We start from the raw sequence: 18,926 nt of genomic DNA, 5'->3' as shown, positions 1-18,926 counted from the left end.
TCTGCTGACATGGGCGTGCACAAGACTGATGGGCTTGACCGGAGGGTCTCGGTTGATTATAATGTTGTGACCGCAGTGAGCGGATAAGTGTTGAAAACCACACGTATTTTTTATCCCCGTACAGGGTGGGCAATACCCAAAGAGCTCATTTCTGAGGATAAACCAGAGGTTGACCTGCAGCAACATCCACAGATGTTTCTTACCCATGAACTTGGCATCAGTTTTCAAAGTGAAAATCTGTGCATACTTTCACTTTGAAAATTATCCAAGGACAACTTCTCACACGCATTTGTAGTTGGTAATTTGTGTGGGTAGTTTTTCTGCGAAAATACCCTCATGCCTTTGAAAATTCAAAAGTGTGTGCCTAACTGCCAAACCCTGCCCCTGAGAATGCCTTTGCACACTGTGAGTAAACATTCACACGCAGTGGAAAATTATCTAGAAGCCCATTTCCGCTGATAAAGCACGCTTTTGCCTATAGAAATAGATTTTAAAATTGCCTTCTCTGTGGTAATGCATGTACAAATTGTCATGCCAATAAAGTTTCCTGACTTTGTGTCAAGGGGGAACTTCTGTTTAACCTCTGTGTCAAAACAAGCAGTCTAGTAGCCTGCGATACCTTTATGGAGGATCAAGAGCAACAAAAAAACAACAACCCAGTGTTTATGAGCTTTTGAGACCACACAGAGCTCTGATAAAGGGACTTGTGTGGTCTTGAAAGCTCCTGTACTGCAACATCTTGTTTGTTAGTCCTTTAAAAGATATTGCAGCCCTCTAAGACTGGTTTTATGCCAAGACCAATACAGACAGCTATTAGGGCTGCACTGTGTCAAAACAAGTGTAATATATTGAAAACTTTTTACCTAAAAGACATTGATACTTTATTTTAGCAGACAAATTCCATACTTAAAAGCCTCTTAATGTTCCTCATGATCCAAAGACTTTTATTATTTATTATCACAAGCTGCTTGGCCAACCTCCCAGGAATTCAACTAGCAGCTTCTGTGAAGGAAGAAAGAGGTTTCTAAAGAGAAAATTGCACAGATAAGATCTGAGCACAGTGTTCAGAGTGTAATAGAAACAGAAATGATGGCAGAAAAGGACCAAACTGACCATCCAGTCTGCCCAGCAAGCTCATCAATAGAATCAGGCTTATTGGTTAAAGGTAGTAACAGCCACATTAGCAAGTTAACCCCATGCTTATTTGATTTCCCATGCCTTTAAATTTAGTGTCCTGGTTTGTTGTTGTCTGAATCTAATTCCCCTTTTTTTTCTTTTCCCCCTACCGTTAAAGCAGAAAGCAGTATTGGAGCAGAGAGCAATACTGGAGTTGTTTCACAGTATGAAGGCTTAATGGTTAAGAGTAGTAACTGCCACATCAGCAAGTTACCCCTATGCACTTTTTTCTTCATTTCCATCCTGTAGTCTTTAAGGATCCACAGTATTTATCCCATGTCCCTTTGAAATCTTTCACCATTTTTGTCTTCACCACCTCCTCTGGAAGGGCATTCCAGGCATCTGCGAAGAAATATTTCCTGATGTTGGTTCTGAGTCTTCCTCCCTGGAGTTTCATTTTATGACCCCTAGTCCTTTCAGGTATCTGAAGGTTTGTGTCATGTCTCCCCTGTACCTCCTGAAGCTTTAGAACAGTCGTGCACAGCTGTGGTCCTGAAGGGCTTTGATCGGCTTCATTTTCCCTGTATTTACAATTATTTGCATGTATTTGGTCTAGGATCCAGGCTAATTCACATAGGGCTGGATTTTAAGAGGTATGCGCGGGCGTAGATTTGTGCGCGCAACCCAGCATGTTATAAAATCCGGGATCGGCGAGCGCAAGGGGTGCACACTTGTGCACCTTGAGCGCGCCGAGCCCTAGGGGAACCCCGATGGCTTTCCCTGTTCCCTCCGAGGCCGCTCCGAAATTGGAGCGGCCTCGGAGGGAACTTTCCTTCCGCCGCCCCCCCCCCCCCCCCCCCCCCCCCCACCTATCCCCCCATACCTTTGTTTTGCAAGTTGCCTCTGGGCAGGCGTAGGATGCGCGTGCCGGCCGAGTGCCGGTGCGCGATCCCCCAGCTTAGAGGCCTCTGGCCACGCCCCCGCCCCGGGACATATGTGCGTCCTGGGGCTTGTGTGCGTCACCGGACCTATGCAAAATAGGCTCTGTGCGCGTAACCCCAACTGGATTTACGCGCGTAGGGCTTTTAAAATCTGACCCATAGCTTGACTATGCAGAAGACCAGGGCTGTGTACTTTTGCATAAGTGTTACTCAGTGTTGCCAGGTTTCTACTGGTGTTTTTAATGTACTTAAGGCTTTTTTTTCCTGTTCTCTATGCTAGTTTAGTAAATCAGGTCCTATGTCTGTAAAATCTGAGCTGATTTTAAAATGATGTCTTTTTGCTGTTAGTGAATTAATGTCCTCTGCCTCTTAATACTAATAAAATATGGTTGACTTGTACCTTCAGTTAGCTCATACACTTTTGTAGATATAATATCTCGGAAGCTGTCATCAAGAAGGTATAAAGTAACCTTACAAACCTTTTGTCAACATATTATGAACTAATATTCCCTTTCATGCCTTGTGCTAAGCTGTATTTTTATTGTAATTTTTTTGTAGCCAAAGATGTCACTTACATCTGCCCATTCACTGGTGCTCTTCATGGAACCTTGACTGTTACAAATTACAGATTATATTTCAGAAGCCTGGAGCGGGTAAGGCTTTCTCTTCCTGTATTAATCAAAGCACCAGTCCTATCTACTTTCTGCAAAATAATACAAATCTCATGTGTCCTTTCAAATCAGGGTTGGATGCTGTCTACAGAGTTCTATTATTAAAAATGCATGTGGATCTATATAAAAGAAGGTGACTTCTCTCTCACGTCAGATCTATATACAACATTGTTAATTGTGTCTTGGTCACTTCTGGTAGCGCTAGAAAGGGGCTGCTGGCTGTGGGATTTAGTACTGTCTGCCAAAACAGCAGACAAGCCTAACGCAGCAGCATTAGATACCATTTATTGCATCAGAAATAAAACAGATTTAAAGGAATCTTCTTTCCATTACTCACTTTTTTTCTTCCCCCACCAAAAACCAAATATTCGGTACACGCAGTAATTGTCTATTTTGTGTTGTTATTGTAAATGAATGTTTGACGTTCATAACGTGTTTTAGTCTTGTTTAAATTTGGTTCATGTTTCCTACATTCACTAGGATCCTCCATTTGTTCTGGATGCCCCTCTGGGTGTGATTAGTAGAGTGGAAAAAATTGGAGGTGCATCCAGTCGTGGGGAGAACTCCTACGGCCTAGAAACTGTGTGTAAGGTAAATGGTTTGTTAAACTCTGCATGTGACCTTCTTTTTTTTTTTCTGTCAATTTGCTTACTCAAGTTTAAAATGGCATTTCTTGTGCCCAGCAATTTCATTGTCTGTCTAAAAGGCAAAAAAAATTCCGCAAAAAAAGATGTGCAGAAAATACTGTGGGATTGTTACCTGAAAGAGCTAAATTTTGAAACTGGAAGAAGTTCCACAGCGATCTCACTGAAGAAGTTTTTGCTTATAATACTTTTTTCTCTGGAATTTCATCCTCTCAGAAACGTCTGGAAGTGAAATCTGCAGACAAGAAATGTGCTGTTTCAAAACTGTGCACGCAAATTGACTTTCAGGTTTTTGCAGTTACCTTTTTTTTATGCATGGCCGAAAAGAGCTTATGCAGCGATTCAGACCGTCCGTCTAGAGGTGTGATCACTTTCCTCAGAGTGGCTCAGTCAGGGTCAGATTTGGCATGAAGCCCAACTATGGGCTTGGAATTTACCCTTTGGAAAAATGATCTCATCCAGCTGCTCTTGAGTTCATTTCTAGCAGGGTCAGATTGACGAGCACCGGAAAATTCATGCATATGCATGATTTTTCACTTCCTGTCTTTTATTTCCCTCAAATTTAATCTGACTTTAGGGGTTTAAAGAGGAGGAAGCTATTACTTAGAGGTCCTTTTAGTCAGAGAGCAGTTCAGCTATGGAAATACTACAAAGACAGTTCCATCCTCGTTAGTAAATGTTTTTTTTTTAAATGCAAGCTAGTCGAGTTCCTAGAATTTGTTGTAACAAGGCATGATATTCTAATTAAAATGCTAGAGTTTTAAGGATTGTTTTTCCTTAATGGGCTCGATTTACCCAAACTTGGAACTTAGAAAAATATACAGCCAAAGATATTTGCTGTGTTGTGGCAAATAAAAATAATCACATTCTAGATATAAAAGCTGCAGCGTAATACAACTGTTTATCTCTGGAAAGTACAATTCAAAAATAGCCATATGAGTAAGAAAATCAATAATTGCCAAATTTAGACCTCATATGAATTCTGATATTTATGAAGGTCACTTATATGCGGTTTTATTTATGACTGAATTTAATCCGCAAAAGGTGACTTAATACCAGTTACATTTTTTTAATCATTGGTCTTTTTAAATTCATTTTTTTCTTTTTCTTTTTTTGTTAATATATTTGTAAGACACCGACGACACTTATCTTAGATAGATTTTTTTCCCAATGAATATGAAGGTTTCATGCCCGGGAAACACCCGTGTTGAGATGCCTTGCCCAACACGATGCATGTTTCGAAGTTGACCTCCTTCCTCAGGGGCTTTAACCGGCATGTAAAAATTAGTGTCCTGGTTCAAGAGTCCTGTTTCTCATCGCAAGCTAAAGGTGATGGCTACAGAGTTTTCCCTTGTGATCCGCCATTTTATACATTTTGTGATCTGCTATTTATACATTTTGTTTTAATGAAAACCGACCAATGAAAAGGCAACAGATTTAAATCGAACCATTCAGCTTTGTTATATGTCAAAATGAAAAATAAAAAAATAACAGCTTTCCAAATTAAAGGAGGAGCATCCATTCTATGTTACTATTCATAGTATTCATCTTACAGGAACAAGAACTGCTTGGAGACACACCCTCTAGCAACGAATCATTCACAGAGACCGAATATGTTAACCTGCAAAAAAAATAGATTAGATCAGAATTACATTCGACAACATTAATACAGTATTTGCATCAACAGATTATTCCCAGAAGCTTACAAATTAACATGGCGCTTAACACAAGCTACTTCTATTGTTCCAGGAAGATGACTCGTTTATGGCGAAATGGATTTCCATCTTAAATAAATGTTCGCTAGATTTAATGTTACTTATTGTTGAACACACTAAATTGAGTATTATTGACACCAATAATAAAATTGAGCATTTCACAACTCATGTTAAAGTCACACATTCTTTCGAACATCTAGAAGGGATGAACAGTGATCATAAAAAAAAAAATGCTTGATGATTTTAGATTTTCTTTGAAACAACTAAAGATTAAGAAACTTAAAAGAGATGAACAGGATTATGTTACAAATGTGTATCGATGGCTCAATAAGGACAATCAAAACACAAAAAACAGTGAGACGGATCACTTTTGAAGACTCTCTAATGGAGATGATGCCAGTGGATCTGATGAATCCAACTCCGTCTGTTCTGAGTCATATGTGCGGGGTACCACCCTTTTTTTAGGAAGAGCAAAAAAGGAAGGTGGCAGCATCAACCATCACAGAGACCAGCATGCAGGAGTCCAATAATGCAAGCAAACAACAATTGGGAAAGCCCTCAACTGATATCAAAAACGCGCCAAGATCTGCCGTGATTAATTTGTCAGTACCCATTATCAGTCTAAGAGTGAGTTTTAAAAGGACTCTTCTTTGATCTGACGAACAAACATGAACCATTTGATAGGTTAGCGTCGCTACATCATTTTACAAGAAAGTTATCACTTAAAATTTTATTGTTCATCACATGACATCCCGGAAGATGGAACATCAGTTGTCCACACAAAATCAAAATGGGTTCCTTCTTGACCATTGGACCCTTACATCACTGCCTTTAAAGATCTGGTAATAAAGGACATTGAGAAAATTGAGAATTCTTCAACAAAAGTCTTCTTTAATTTAACGTCTGAATCAATACAGGCTTTAAAAAGTCTAGCATCAAATGACCAAATCGTCATCAAACCAGCTGACAAGGGTGGCAGTGTAGTCATCCAGGACCATATTGATTATGAATCGGAACTGCTCAGACAACTTTCTGACACAAAATATTACCACCCCCTTAACACAGATCCAACACAGCAAACACAGAAAAAAATATTAAAAACTTCATTTCAGAAGAGAATGCTCCTAATCTCACTAAGAAAGATAGCGCGCCATCTCCCTACCCGTGGCTGTTCCGGAGGCCTCGGCCGCGCCCCGGAACGCCCCCGGGCTGGTACCACGCCTCCCGACACACCCCCTGGAACGCCCCGAACGTCGCGCCACCCCCGACACGCCCCCCTTAGCGAAGCCCCGGGACTTACACGCGTCCCGTGGCTTGTGCGCCCCGCCGAGCCTATGCAAAATAGGCTGGACGTGCGCAGGGGCGTTTTAAAAGGGTTACACGCATACCTTATGCGCGTAACCCTTCTAAAATATACCCCTAAATGCATCCCACTATGAAGGACACATCTCATGCGGAGCGTGTGATATGTGCACCACTACCTTGAAAAGAAATACCTGGCAAGATCCATTGTCTAAAATATGTTATATGAAACATTTTAACACCAATTATAACTCACAAAATGTGGTTTATGTTTTACAATGCACTTGCCCACAAGTATATGTGAGTCGTACATCGAGACCTAATAAAATAAGTTTATGGGAGCATCGCAGCAGGTTGAATACGAGCAATCTTGATGCATCAATTGTTAAACACTCCCTATATTGTAAACATACATTTGCTTAGTTACAATATAGTTATTATTTAAGACCGAGGTGGGGATATTGAAACTTTGTTGAATTACAGGGAACAGCACTGGATCTTTCAACTAGTGTCCAGCTTACCTCGAGGTATGAATAATAACATAGAATGGATGTGCCTCCTTTAATTTGGAAAGATGTTATTTTTCTATTTTTCCATTTTTCATTTTGACATATAAAGAAGCTTATTGGTTCGATTTAAATCTGTTGGCTTTTCATTGGTCGGTTGTCATTCAAACAAAATGTATAAATAGGTATAACAAAAAGTGGATCACAAGGGAAAACGCTGTAGCTGTCACCTTTAGCTTGCGATGAGAAACAGGACTCTTGAACCAGGACAGGTTAAAAACCCCTGAGGAAGGAGGTCCTGCTTGAAACATGAATAGTATTGGGCAAGGCATCTCAACAGGGGTGTTTCCCTGGGCATGAAACCTTCAGATACATTGGGAAAATCTATCTAAGATAAGTGTCGTCGGTGTCTTACAAATATATTAATAAAAAAAGAAATGAATTTAAAAAGACTGATGATTAAAAAACATATAACTGGTGTTAAGTCACCTTTGGCAGTTTAAATTCAGTCATACATAAAGCCTTCATAATTACTTAATTCATGTGAGGTGTAATAATTTGGTAGTTATTGATTTTCTTATTCATATGGCTGTTTTTGACTTGTTTAGAATTGCCATATCAATGCCCTGATATGCCCTGCTATTAAAGTTATTTGACCGGAGATCACGCTATCATAATTAGGACATCAAAAAGAATACTGTACAGAAGGTAAGGAAGAGTCGCGTGTATGAAAAAAGAAAAAAACGATATATTCCAAATACCTTTGCACGCTTTACCTTGCCCTCTTGCCCTTATTGAACAGCATTGCACTTCCAGAAAGAACAACCATTCCCATTTCGACATTCCACAGCCATGAATGCTGGGGCATCTCCTGGGCACTAGTGATTTGTAGAAAGGTTTGGTATCCGTTATTTATTTTAGTTTTATTTGGTTTGATTTATATTCCGCTTTTCGGCACTTTAAAATGGATTACATTCAGGTACTGTGGGTAGTAGTGCTTTGATTCAGAGCATGGTGTTTGATATTACAACGCTAACTACTATCACTACTGATTATTTACTGACTCAGTGCTTTTTATGCTGCAGCAGACTGGGTTCACTTGGACACACCATCACTTCCCTCCCTGGCATTGTCACCTTCTGTTCTCTCCCTCCCTCCCATTCCTTGGCATCACCACCTTCAAACTATGCCTTTCCTCCCCATCGCCATCTTTCCTTCCTTTTCCTCCCTCCACTTCTTAGTGTCACCATCTTCCCCCTCCTCCCTTGGGATCAGCTTCTTCAGGCGAGCAGCACTTCTTCCCTGCTGCTGCCTCCTCATCTGCTGGTTTCCCATTGAAGTTGGAACCGCAGGGGGCCCAGTAGTCTCGCAAGACCCATTGGCTCTGTGCGGTTCTGAATTCATTAGAGGGGGAAGGAAGAGGCAGCAGCCGGTAAGGAGTGCTGCTTGCTAACGACTCCTGTTGGGAGGCCATGTGCATGGGATGGGGAGGGGGAAGAGAGAAAGGAAAGCTTTGCTGACAGTGGTGGCTGTGATCCACTCCTATCTTCATTCCCCCCAGGAGGAGTGAGGGGGGCAAACCTTTGCAGTATATCTGGTACACTATTTGGACACCTCTGTGCTGGATCCATCCTAGGAGATGCTATTAGTTCTACACAACACAGTAGTGAACAATGTCGTATGAGAAAGCTAGGAGGACAGGGAAAAACCTGGCCATTCAGGACTACATATTGTGCATGAACATTTAATTATGCCGAAATAAGCCAGTTAGGATGGATGTCCTATCCCTTCACCTTATTATTTTGTCAGCTCTTCCTTCATACTTGGCCTGGTGACCAGTCAGCTGTACAAACTAGTCTGTATTTTGAAAGACTGCAGTCATAGGCACAGTTATTCTTTGCTTGTGGTCGGCTATGGGATTATACAAGTGTTTACATCATGTGGTTTTCCCATTGCCTGAATGACAGTGGTGAAATGCGTCAGCACATGTGCCGCAAGCCCTTCCCCATGTCCATCTGATATAGTACTGTGACCCAGAATGGATCCACTGGAACCTACTCCTATCCATGCTAGTAAGTGGTATTTTTCTGTCGTCATAGGTATATATTTCACATATAGTTGATATGACCTATCTTTTGAAAGGGATAATGTATGTTATGTATAGCTTACTATGAAGTGTGGTATAAATGTGGTGGTTTGCTAAATTTTATTTCTTTCAGTGTCTTGTAGACACTCTGATGAAGCCTCAATTCTCATGTTGGTGCAAGGCTTCAGCAAGATCCCTGCCTTCTAGTACTGGAGCTAACCTAACAACTATTAACATTTCCAATATGTGATCTCTATAAATCTCCATAGAAATATCTTGAAAGTGCCTTAGTTATCAACTCGCTTTCCTTTTACACAAGCCAACAAATGGATCTCTACCGTAATATTGGGCTTTGAGCTGTGTATTTCAAAGGTAAGTGGCATGAACAGAACAAAATGCTATTTCAATATTTGTTTAACGGCCTGCGTAAAAGAAAAGCAGTTGATAACTAAAGTACTTTCAAGATATTTCTATGGACCCTCAAGTTTGTAAAATTGAATTGATAGGTAATTTTTATATGCAAAGTAAAAAAACAAAACAAACAAGGGTGGGAGGTGGGATGGTGGTATTGATGCTTACAATTAAGGCAGAGTAACCATGGTTGGTACTTTGGCCAAATATGAAACAGCCAGCTTCCATCTACACAAGGATTTTAGATAGGACTTATTTGCCCCCTTCCCCCCCACCCCCCCAGTAAGTTGCTTTTTTGCATGTAAGACCATAAATTTTATAACATGCCTGCTAGTTTTACCAATTAGTCCACCGGTTTGCCCACTCTATGTGCAGCTCATCGAGATCCTCCTGGTTCTGCAGCCTGAACTCTCCCCAAGTCTTCCAGACTGTCCACCCATTCAGTAGTTGACAATAAAGACGTTTAATATCACTTATGCCAGATAATAAGCAGGTACAAATATACATGAGCAAGCTGCCAATCTACAGGCATGTATTTTATAAAATAGCAACTTACATAACTGCAGCGCCCCTAGACCATTTGATTTTTACTTGTGTATATTAATGTGCAAACCCTATTTATGCGTTTATATTTGAACTTTATAAAATAGCATATATGCGGGTTTGTGCTATTTACATGCAGATATGCTAATTTCTGAGTGTGCAACCTTTTGAAAATTCACCTTTAAGTATAGTAGTGCAAAATTAAGTCTAATAAGGATCAAGAAGGAGGGATGTAAATATAAGATTAGAGGTACAGGGGAGATTAATTTGATTATTTAGGGTAGTAGAAGTTGGGATGGGTTAAGGAACTTAGGAAAGAGTCATTGAGTAAGAAGATCTTCTGTGGTGATGCTTTGGTCTCAACATCAAGTTCTAGAGGTCAATGGATAGAGGGAGTAACAAGTAATAACACTTTTGTGACACTATTCAGACACATACGAAACCATTCTTGTTCCATGGCACTTACAGTCTGGTCAAGACATACAGACAAGATACATAAGGGAAACTTCATTTACTATAAAAATGATTAAATTGAAGAGGCCATGATCAGGGATAAGCAGGGTTTCAGTTTTAAAAGCGGCCTTAAAAAGTTGTTTAAGATGTATTTGAATATGGGATGAGAGGAAGAATGGTGTACTTGCTCTCGAAGGCTATTCTAGGTACTTGGTGGAGGTAGAATGGAAAGTGCGGAGTTGAGAGTTGGAAAGGAGGAGTAGGTTCAGATAAAAGCATCTTGCCTGATGAGTGAAGCTTGGGAAGAGAGATGAGGAGTTGCAGAGTGAATGAACTAGTGAGTACAAGAAGTTTGAACCTATGTGGAAGCAGATGGGGAGTCACTGTAGTGACTTCAGAAGAAGGATTAAATGGTCATAATGGAGGAAGATAAATTCATGCAGCTGAATTTTGAATAGACTGTCATGGAAAGAGAGCATGCAGTTGTAAACTTGTGAGGAGCAGGTTGCAGTAATCTAGGTCAGAGATAAGAGAGTGGATCATGGTTTGGTAGTATGTTTAGAAAGAGAGAGATATACAGTTACTGTGCTATGCTTTCAACTTCTCATAATGTAGTGATGATGTGACATGCCCTTCTTTATCTCCTGCTCTGCCCTCTTCTGATTTACAATGTAGGATTCAGTGTAGCTAGTGTCATATTGTAGTCAAATGAGTCATGAAAATTCAATATTCTTCTGTACTAACTGTCTTTTTCTTTTCTTGCTTACAGAATGGATATCTTTGCGCTGAGGAGTTGGGAAAGAGTTTTTCTCTTGCTGTCATGAAACAGGAGGACGCTGGAACCCTCCTGTTTCCTTTGCAGAACCTCTGGAATGAATAAAACATTTTGTAATACATTCTTGTCAGCTGTGCTCTGTTTAGATACTGCATTCATTTATCCATAAACTGAAACAGAATGGTGGTTGGTAGTGTTTGTGATAACTGATAGAGAAGTTATTTATTTATTTAAGGGTTTTTTATATACCGCGGCACGTTAGAAAACATCACCTCGGTTTACAATGAACATTAAATTAGCAACAAGCTTTACAATCCAACAACTATAGGATGGTACATAACGGATAAAATTAAAACTATAAAATAATTAACATCAAATAATCCATAGGAGGCGCATTTAGCCGGAGGATAAAAATAACAATACAAATATTTACAATCTGGGAATATAAAACAGGAAATATAGATTACTTGTGAGTCAGGAATTAATTGACAGATTAGAGGAACAGAATAGTCTTTACAATAGTAAGAGTATTGTAAGTATATAGGTCAAAGAGTGTGTTTAGCGTTATTGAATAGTAACTGATTGGTATGGATAGATAATATTGTATATGAGGCATATAAATAGTATTATCTGAGGGGAAGTATTCATAAATTGTAGGCTTGTTTAAACAGCCAGGTTTTCAAGTTCTGTTTAAATTTCTTGTGGCAGGGTTCCTGGCGCAGATCTGTGGGCATTTTGTTCCATATGTTGATTCCAGCTATCGTGAATGATCGTTCTCTCGTTGAAACATATTTTATATGTTTGAGCGTAGGAATAGAGAGTTTAGCCTGGTGCATTTTTCTTATTGGTCTGTCTGTCTGTATGGAATGTAAAATGATCAGAGACCCAATGCATATCTTGGTTATATAATGACTTGTGTATAAGGGTAAGAACTTTGAATAATATCCTAGATGCGATCGGAAGCCAGTGGAGGAATGTAGAGCTGGAGTAATGTGTTCGTGGCGGTGCGTGTTAGTAAGCAAGCATGCAGCTGCATTTTGTAGCATCTGTAGTGGTTGTAGTGAGTTATTTGGGAGACCTAGTAATATGGAATTGCAGTAGTCCAATTTAGACAATATAGTAGCTTGTAGTACAGTCCGGAAGTCATGTGGGTGTAGGAGGGGTTTGATCCTTTTCAGTGTATGAAGTTTATAGAAACCATTTTTGATGGTGGAAGTAATAAATGTTTTTAATGTGAAATGTTTGTCAATTATAACGCCAAGTCTGCGGACTTGTTGTATATTGTGATGGTCAGATAAAGATTGTAGATTAGGGCTAGAATGGGTGGTGTTTTGTGGCGAAATGATGAGAAGCTCTGTTTTGTTGGTATTTATTGCCAATGAGTTTTCAGTTAGTAGATTCTTAATTTCCGCTAGTGCAGTATTCCAGGTTTTGAGAGCGTTGGGTAGGGAGTCATTGATAGGGATTAGGATCTGCACATCATCTGCATATATGAAGTGCGGCAGACCCAGTTTCATCAACAGTCGACAGAGTGGAGTGAGGTATACATTGAAAAGTGTTGAAGAGAGAGAGGATCCTTGGGGTACTCCTTGTAGCAGATTTTTGGGTTTGGATTCATGTTGGCCAATTCTTACACTGTATTTCCTGTCATTCAGAAAAGATTTGAGCCAACATAGAGCAGTGCCAGTAATGCCGATTTGTGAGAGGCGAGTTAAAAGGGTATTGTGGTTGACTGTGTCAAATGCCGAGGAAATGTCCAGCAGGGCAAGTATATAAGAGTGACCAGTGTCTAATGCTTTTAGAATTGAATCGGAGAGTGTTAAGAGAAGAGTTTCGGTACTATGGTACTTACGGAATCCATATTGGGATGGGGAGAGTAATTGATTTTCATCTAGGTATTCAGTGAGTTGCTTGTTGATGACTTTCTCTAAAATTTTGGATAGGAAAGGTAGGTTCGAGACTGGGCGAAGGTTTGCTGATTCCGTTGGGTCCAAATCTTGTTTCTTCAGTGTTGGTTTTATTATGGTGTGCTTGAGTTGTGCAGGTACAATTCCAGAGGTGATAGATTTGTTAAGGATTTTGGTTATGGGTATTGCAATTCTTGAAGGAAAGGCGAGGAGTGTTTTTGTAGGCATGATGTCAAAAGGGTGCATTGCTGGTTTAGTTTTTTTGAGTATACCTTCAATTTCTAGTGTCGTTGTGGTTTCGAATTTTGTAAGGGAAGCTGAGCAGAGAATGTGTAGATTTGGATTGTGTGTGGGTGGTCTATGGGTAGGGGAAATAGAGGGTGTGGTAGTGCTTGTAGAGAGGTTAGAAGGGGGGGAAGTAGAGATGTGATTCATAATAGCATTAATTTTGTCATGAAAGTACGTTGCTAGTGTTTCACATCTATTTTTGTCATCATTATCTGAATTGAAGTTAGCTGGGGGAGTGATGATGCTAGAGACATATTGGAAGAGAGCGCGTGGGTTAAATTGGTATTGGTGGATCTTCGATGTATAGTAGTTTTTCCTGGTTTCGTCTTTCGTTTTCCGGTATTCATGAAGAAGTGATCTAAATTTTTGAAGTAGCGCTGGTGTTTGGTTTCTACGCCGTTTCTTTTCCATTTTACAGAGCTCAAGTTTCAATTTTCTAAGATCAGGGGTGTACCAGGGTTTTTTGTCTTTCTTCTCTGTGTTGATTTCTTTAGTATGTAGTGGGCAGAGCTCATTAGCTACGTTGCTAGTGATGTGATACCAGGAAGAGCAGGCCGAGTTGGCATCAGAGAGGTCTAACTTAAGGAGTTCTTCCGAAAGCGTTTCAGCGATGTTTTCGGTTTTGCATTGTTTTCTGAAGGTAATAGAAGTACAATTGAAAATAAATCTGTTGCTGAGCATAGTATGTATGTTACAGTTCTACTTATGAGCTAATGTGTGTCTAAGAGAACTGTTTGGGGAATATTTATATTCTGTTGCAGTGCCGTAAATGTAAATGTCTTTTTGTATTAGTCCATATATTAAGAAATGTATATGTCCTTAAATCTTACAGTTTTTATCAGTTTGTGAGATGTTGCTATCATAGGTGTTTGTATTCAGGTAGAAACATGAGGCTTGCAAATACAGTAAAAGCCTAATTTATCCAGCCATTCAACGAACCAGAAAGTTCAACTAACCAGCATGTAGCAGCATGGGTTTTTTTTTTAAATATATTGTTGCCAAGAAGGCTTAAACTAGGAAATGCAGTAGCTTTTCTCTGCTGTACTCTGCCCATTCTTGTATCGTTCCTCCTGTTCCCTGCATGAAGCATGGGGCTTTCAGATAACTGACATGGACTGTTCCCTATACTTGCTGGATAATTAGGCTTTTACTGCATGTGTGTTTGAGAGAGAGGGCGTAAAGTTATGATTGTAAGGTAATTAAGTTTTCATTGGGATAAGAGAAATGGTATGATTGTTGCAGATGAGAATCTAGTTGTTTGGGTAAGCCAAAATGGTTTTTAAAAGGTAAGCACTGCCCCTTTAAAGGCATCTTTTGCTTAGGAAACTAGCCATCTTGTAAAAATAGGGGAAGGTTGCTCTTTTTTATTTATGTTTATTTTAGTTGTTATATAATAGTGAAAGAAGGCTTTTTGAAGCTAAATTTCTCCAAGGACAAGCAGGATGGTATTTCTCACACATGGGTGACATCATCTGATGGAGCCCGGCACGGAAAACTTTTGTCAAGTTTCTAGAAACTTTGACTGGCACACTGAGCATGCCCAGCTTACTGCTAACCACGTGCCCATGCGGGGTCCCTCTTCAGTCTCTTCCTTTCCACGAAGCTGCTGCCTCGCAGTTTGTGAGCTTGTTCTTTTTTCACAACTTTTTCTCAATTTTTTGCTTCCCACGTCACGGAGGGTCCCTTTGATTTTTCGTCGGTTCCTTGCTTTGTGTCCTGGTAAGTTTCGTACTACTTCGTGGTTGATCACCGACAATTTCATTTCCCAGTGCCCGTCGACTATCGACCACATGCCAAGTACTTTTTTCAAATGGTATCAACCGGCTTCCGCCGGTTCGCCCAGTGCCCCCGGACTATGCATCACAGACCTCCACAGGTCTGTGTCCTTTGCTTGGGGGTGTCCCTCAACATCTGCAGTTGCGACCTTTATGCCCAGATGACCCCAAAGGGCGGTCGGGCACATCTTGATAAAATGGAGAAATTATTCTGATCCAAAGCACCAGATCCCTCATCCGCATCAGGAACCTCCAACCCTCTCAGTAAGGAGGTTCAAATCTCTACTCCGTTGGGATCGCTACCGCAATTGCTCTCCAGACCAGATTTGGGAGCAGGAGACAGACTGCGGTCTCTGTTATTCCGTTCCTGATTGGGTTCCTCTCTGTCTCCCTCTGTCCCAGGAAGAGACCATGGTGACCATAGAGAGCGGTCGAAGAAACATCATCACTGCTCATTGTCATCGAAGCCGGACCATGGTGCCTTCTCTGAAGCGGGCCTGGGCAGCGGAAACTATTCCCGCTGGTCCCACTGAAGCTTCTTGGCGGCCTCCACTGACACCAGTGGGAGGAGTCAGTGCCCCCCAGCTCTCCGGGGGATGTCCCGATTCTGCCCCCTCCTCCTCATACAGTCTTGTCATCGGCTGTTTTTCAGGAGGAGTTAGAGAGGTGCATGCGATTGGTGGTCGGCCAGGCCCTGCAGGGCTTCGAGCCTCTGGTTCCACCTGAACCACCACCTCCACAAGAGCCTACTCCTCTGGTGCTTGCACCCTTACTGGAGCGGCTCGATATGCTGCTCAGTATCTTACCAACACAGCCGGCTCCGGTGCCCCAAGCCCCTTCATGGCCGAAGGGAGCACTGCTGCCACCGCCACCAGCTCCCATACCGGTGAGCAACTCTTTTGAGGAGGAAAAGCCATCAGATTCGATGGCGGCTTGGAGACGCACAGTACTTCGCCACCTTCCAGATCTCCCAGGGCCATTGGGATTGGTTCCACCAGTGCCATCAATGCCACCGATCCTGCTGATGCCTGCGGATCCGTCTGTGTTCCTGCAACGTCAAGGCCCATTGGTGCTTCTGGCGCCTTTCTTGGTACCCACGAGACCCACACCCTGGACACAGCTAGGTCTCCCAGCCCCCGCATCCCTGAGGTATCGCAGTGAGGGAGAGGCCCCTTACGACCCCTGGGAAAGGAAGGCATCCATATCCTTCACTGAGAAATCAGAGGATCTTCCCTCCAAGGAACAGTGAAAATCTCCCCTGGAAGATCTCTCCTTCGTGAGGTTTGTGAAGGCCATGGCAGAATTGGTGCCTTTCCAACTTTTAACTGAACAGGACTCTTGGCACAAAATGCTCGAGATTCTGCAATTACTGGATGCTCCAAAAGAGGTCATGGCAGTACCGGTCGATGACATTTTCAGACTTGGTGGCCCACCTTTGGGAGCACCCCATATCTGTACCTCCTGTGAACTGTAGGATGGACGCTGTTTACCTGGTCCAAACTACCACCGGCTTTGATCACGTCAGCTCCCCCACCAATCGATGGTGGAAGAATCCGCTCTGAAGAAGGCAGAGAGGATCTGCACCCAAGCCTCGGGGGCCCTCCCCCCTTGGCAAGAGCATAGGGCCCTTGATGCCCTGGGTTGCCGTATTTTTCAGGGTGCAGTGTTGACGGCCAGCATTGCTTGTTACCAGCTATACATGGGACAGTACTCCAGAAACCTGTGGAAGCAGGCCCAGGAGTTTAGTGAACAACTGCCACTACAATTCCAGGAGGAATTCCAAAAGGTGGGACCCGGACCAATATTTAAAGATCAGCAGCGCGCCTCTGGCGCGCAACAAAGGGGCCTGCCCCCTAGTGCGCCCCTTTGTGAGCCCTAGGACCCAGGACTGGGGACCCCCCCTCCGTCGGCAGCCTCTCCCTAGCACCACTCCACGTGTTCATCTCCCAGCATTCATCCAGCCTCCACCAGCATTCATCCCCATCCTCTCCTTAACAACAACAATTACACAATGCCTCAGGGCTTCCCAATCCCCATTCTTCACCACAGTCTCTTCACCACAGTAAAAGCAACAATGCAATCTCGATCTCGCACCACAAAGACCCTCATCCCAATCATGATCTCATCTCTTTCTCAACTCCTAGGCCTCGCTCTATTCTCCATGACTCTATTCAGTGCACAATCCCTCACCAAGAAATCACTGATTCTCAACGACTATCTCCTAGACTCAAAACCGGACATCTGCGCCATAACAGGAACCTGGCTTAAACCAACAGATATAACACTAATAAATCAACTCCCCACACAGCTGTACGACTTCTTCTCCCTCCCCCGACATAAGAAAAGGGGCGGGGGCATTCTTCTAGCAGCCAAAAAAGAACTGAGATTCTCCCAACTCCCAGCAAAATCGGACTCAAAACTAGAAGTAAGCCTCTTCAAAACAGACCAACTCCAAATTCTCTTCGTCTATGCTCCTCCGGACCTTCTTGAATCAGATTCCTCCCCATCATAGAATTCATTGCAAAACACATGAATCTGGACTCCCCTGCTATAATCCTAGGAGATTTCAATCTACACGTTGACAACACCACACTCACAACCAACTGTGAGGCCTTTCTCACCACCATGTCAGCTATGGGATTCAAGCAGATCATCAATAAGCCTACCCACAAAGCTGGTCACACTCTGGACCTTATCTTCACTAACTCGGGCATCAAGCACTCATCCCCCCCCCCCTCCCGTATGTACACAGGTCCCCTGGTCGGACCACGCATTAATGTCCACCACCTTCACTATGACAGAAACCCGTAACACACACCCCATTCAATCCTTGTTTCTCTACAGAAGGTCCTGCTCTTCCGATGACCTCAACAACCACTTGGCTAAAGAACTATCGTCATAGACCTCTCTGATCCCAACTCAGCCCTCCTATCCTGGAGAAACATCACTGAGACAGTAGCAAATAAATTATGTCCGCTATCAACAAAAAAACTCAACCCTAACTCCCCAAAAAGACAACCATGGTTCACCGATGAACTCCGAAAACTCAAACAATGCCTCAGACAGAAAGAGAGCAAATGATGAAAAGCCCCCTGCCCCAGCATTCTATCCGCCTACAAACTCGCTCTCCACCACTACAGGAGCTCCACCTTTAAGATCAAAAAGGGATTTCTACGCTCACAAGATTCATGACCTTATCTTCGATGCTAAAGCATTATTTTCTTACGTATCCGAACTAACACAAACCAATGCACCAGCCATCCCTAACGACCAAGCACAATCCAAAGCTGATGAACTAGCTCTTTTTTCCAAAACAAAATCTCCAACTTCTTAACTCGCTTGCCCCCTAGCCCCACCTCTCCTGCTAGATCATACCATCTCCTAAACAAAAGAATCACTTTTGAATGATTTGAACCCACCATTGCTGTAGAGATCCAATCGCTACTAAAGAAAATGAAACCTTCCTTCCATCCCTTCGACCAAATCCCAACTAAACTTCTCCTGCTAGTGCCTGACACCATTGCTAAACCCCTGGCTGATATCATAAACTGTTCATTATCTCGGGGAATCTTTCCAGACGCCCTAAAACTGGCCTCGCTTAAACCTCTCCTAAAGAAACCGAATTTGGATCCAAAAGATCCCAACAACTTCCGCCCTATTTCCAATCTTCCTTTTGTAGCCAAGATTATGGAAAAACTGGTCAATTCGCAACTTTCTGATTACATTGAAGATCACAAAATACTATACTCCACCCAATACGGGTGGAGTATAGTATCCAATGTTATATGTAAAC

The 18,926-nt window shown here is 42.1% G+C and overlaps 1 protein-coding gene across 3 annotated transcripts in view; it reads left to right on the top strand.

Moving 5' to 3' along the window:
• The window catches only part of MTMR2 (myotubularin related protein 2), a 105,999-nt gene that overhangs the window by 25,830 nt on the left and 61,243 nt on the right, over positions 1-18,926 (top strand). For 2 of the 3 annotated variants that reach the window (XM_029602378.1, XM_029602377.1), the window contains exons 3-4: positions 2,616-2,710; positions 3,209-3,319. In XM_029602378.1, coding sequence (XP_029458238.1) covers positions 2,616-2,710; positions 3,209-3,319 — 206 coding nt within the window. The remainder of the gene's footprint in view (positions 1-2,615; positions 2,711-3,208; positions 3,320-18,926) is intronic. The other variant, XM_029602380.1, reaches the window with a different exon arrangement.

The sequence above is a fragment of the Rhinatrema bivittatum genome, chromosome 5 (genome assembly GCF_901001135.1).
Source record: "Rhinatrema bivittatum chromosome 5, aRhiBiv1.1, whole genome shotgun sequence".
Classification (NCBI taxonomy): Eukaryota; Metazoa; Chordata; class Amphibia; order Gymnophiona; family Rhinatrematidae; genus Rhinatrema; species Rhinatrema bivittatum.
The sequence above is the reverse complement of the archived record's forward strand: the minus strand, read 5'-3'. Positions and strand labels throughout refer to the sequence as shown.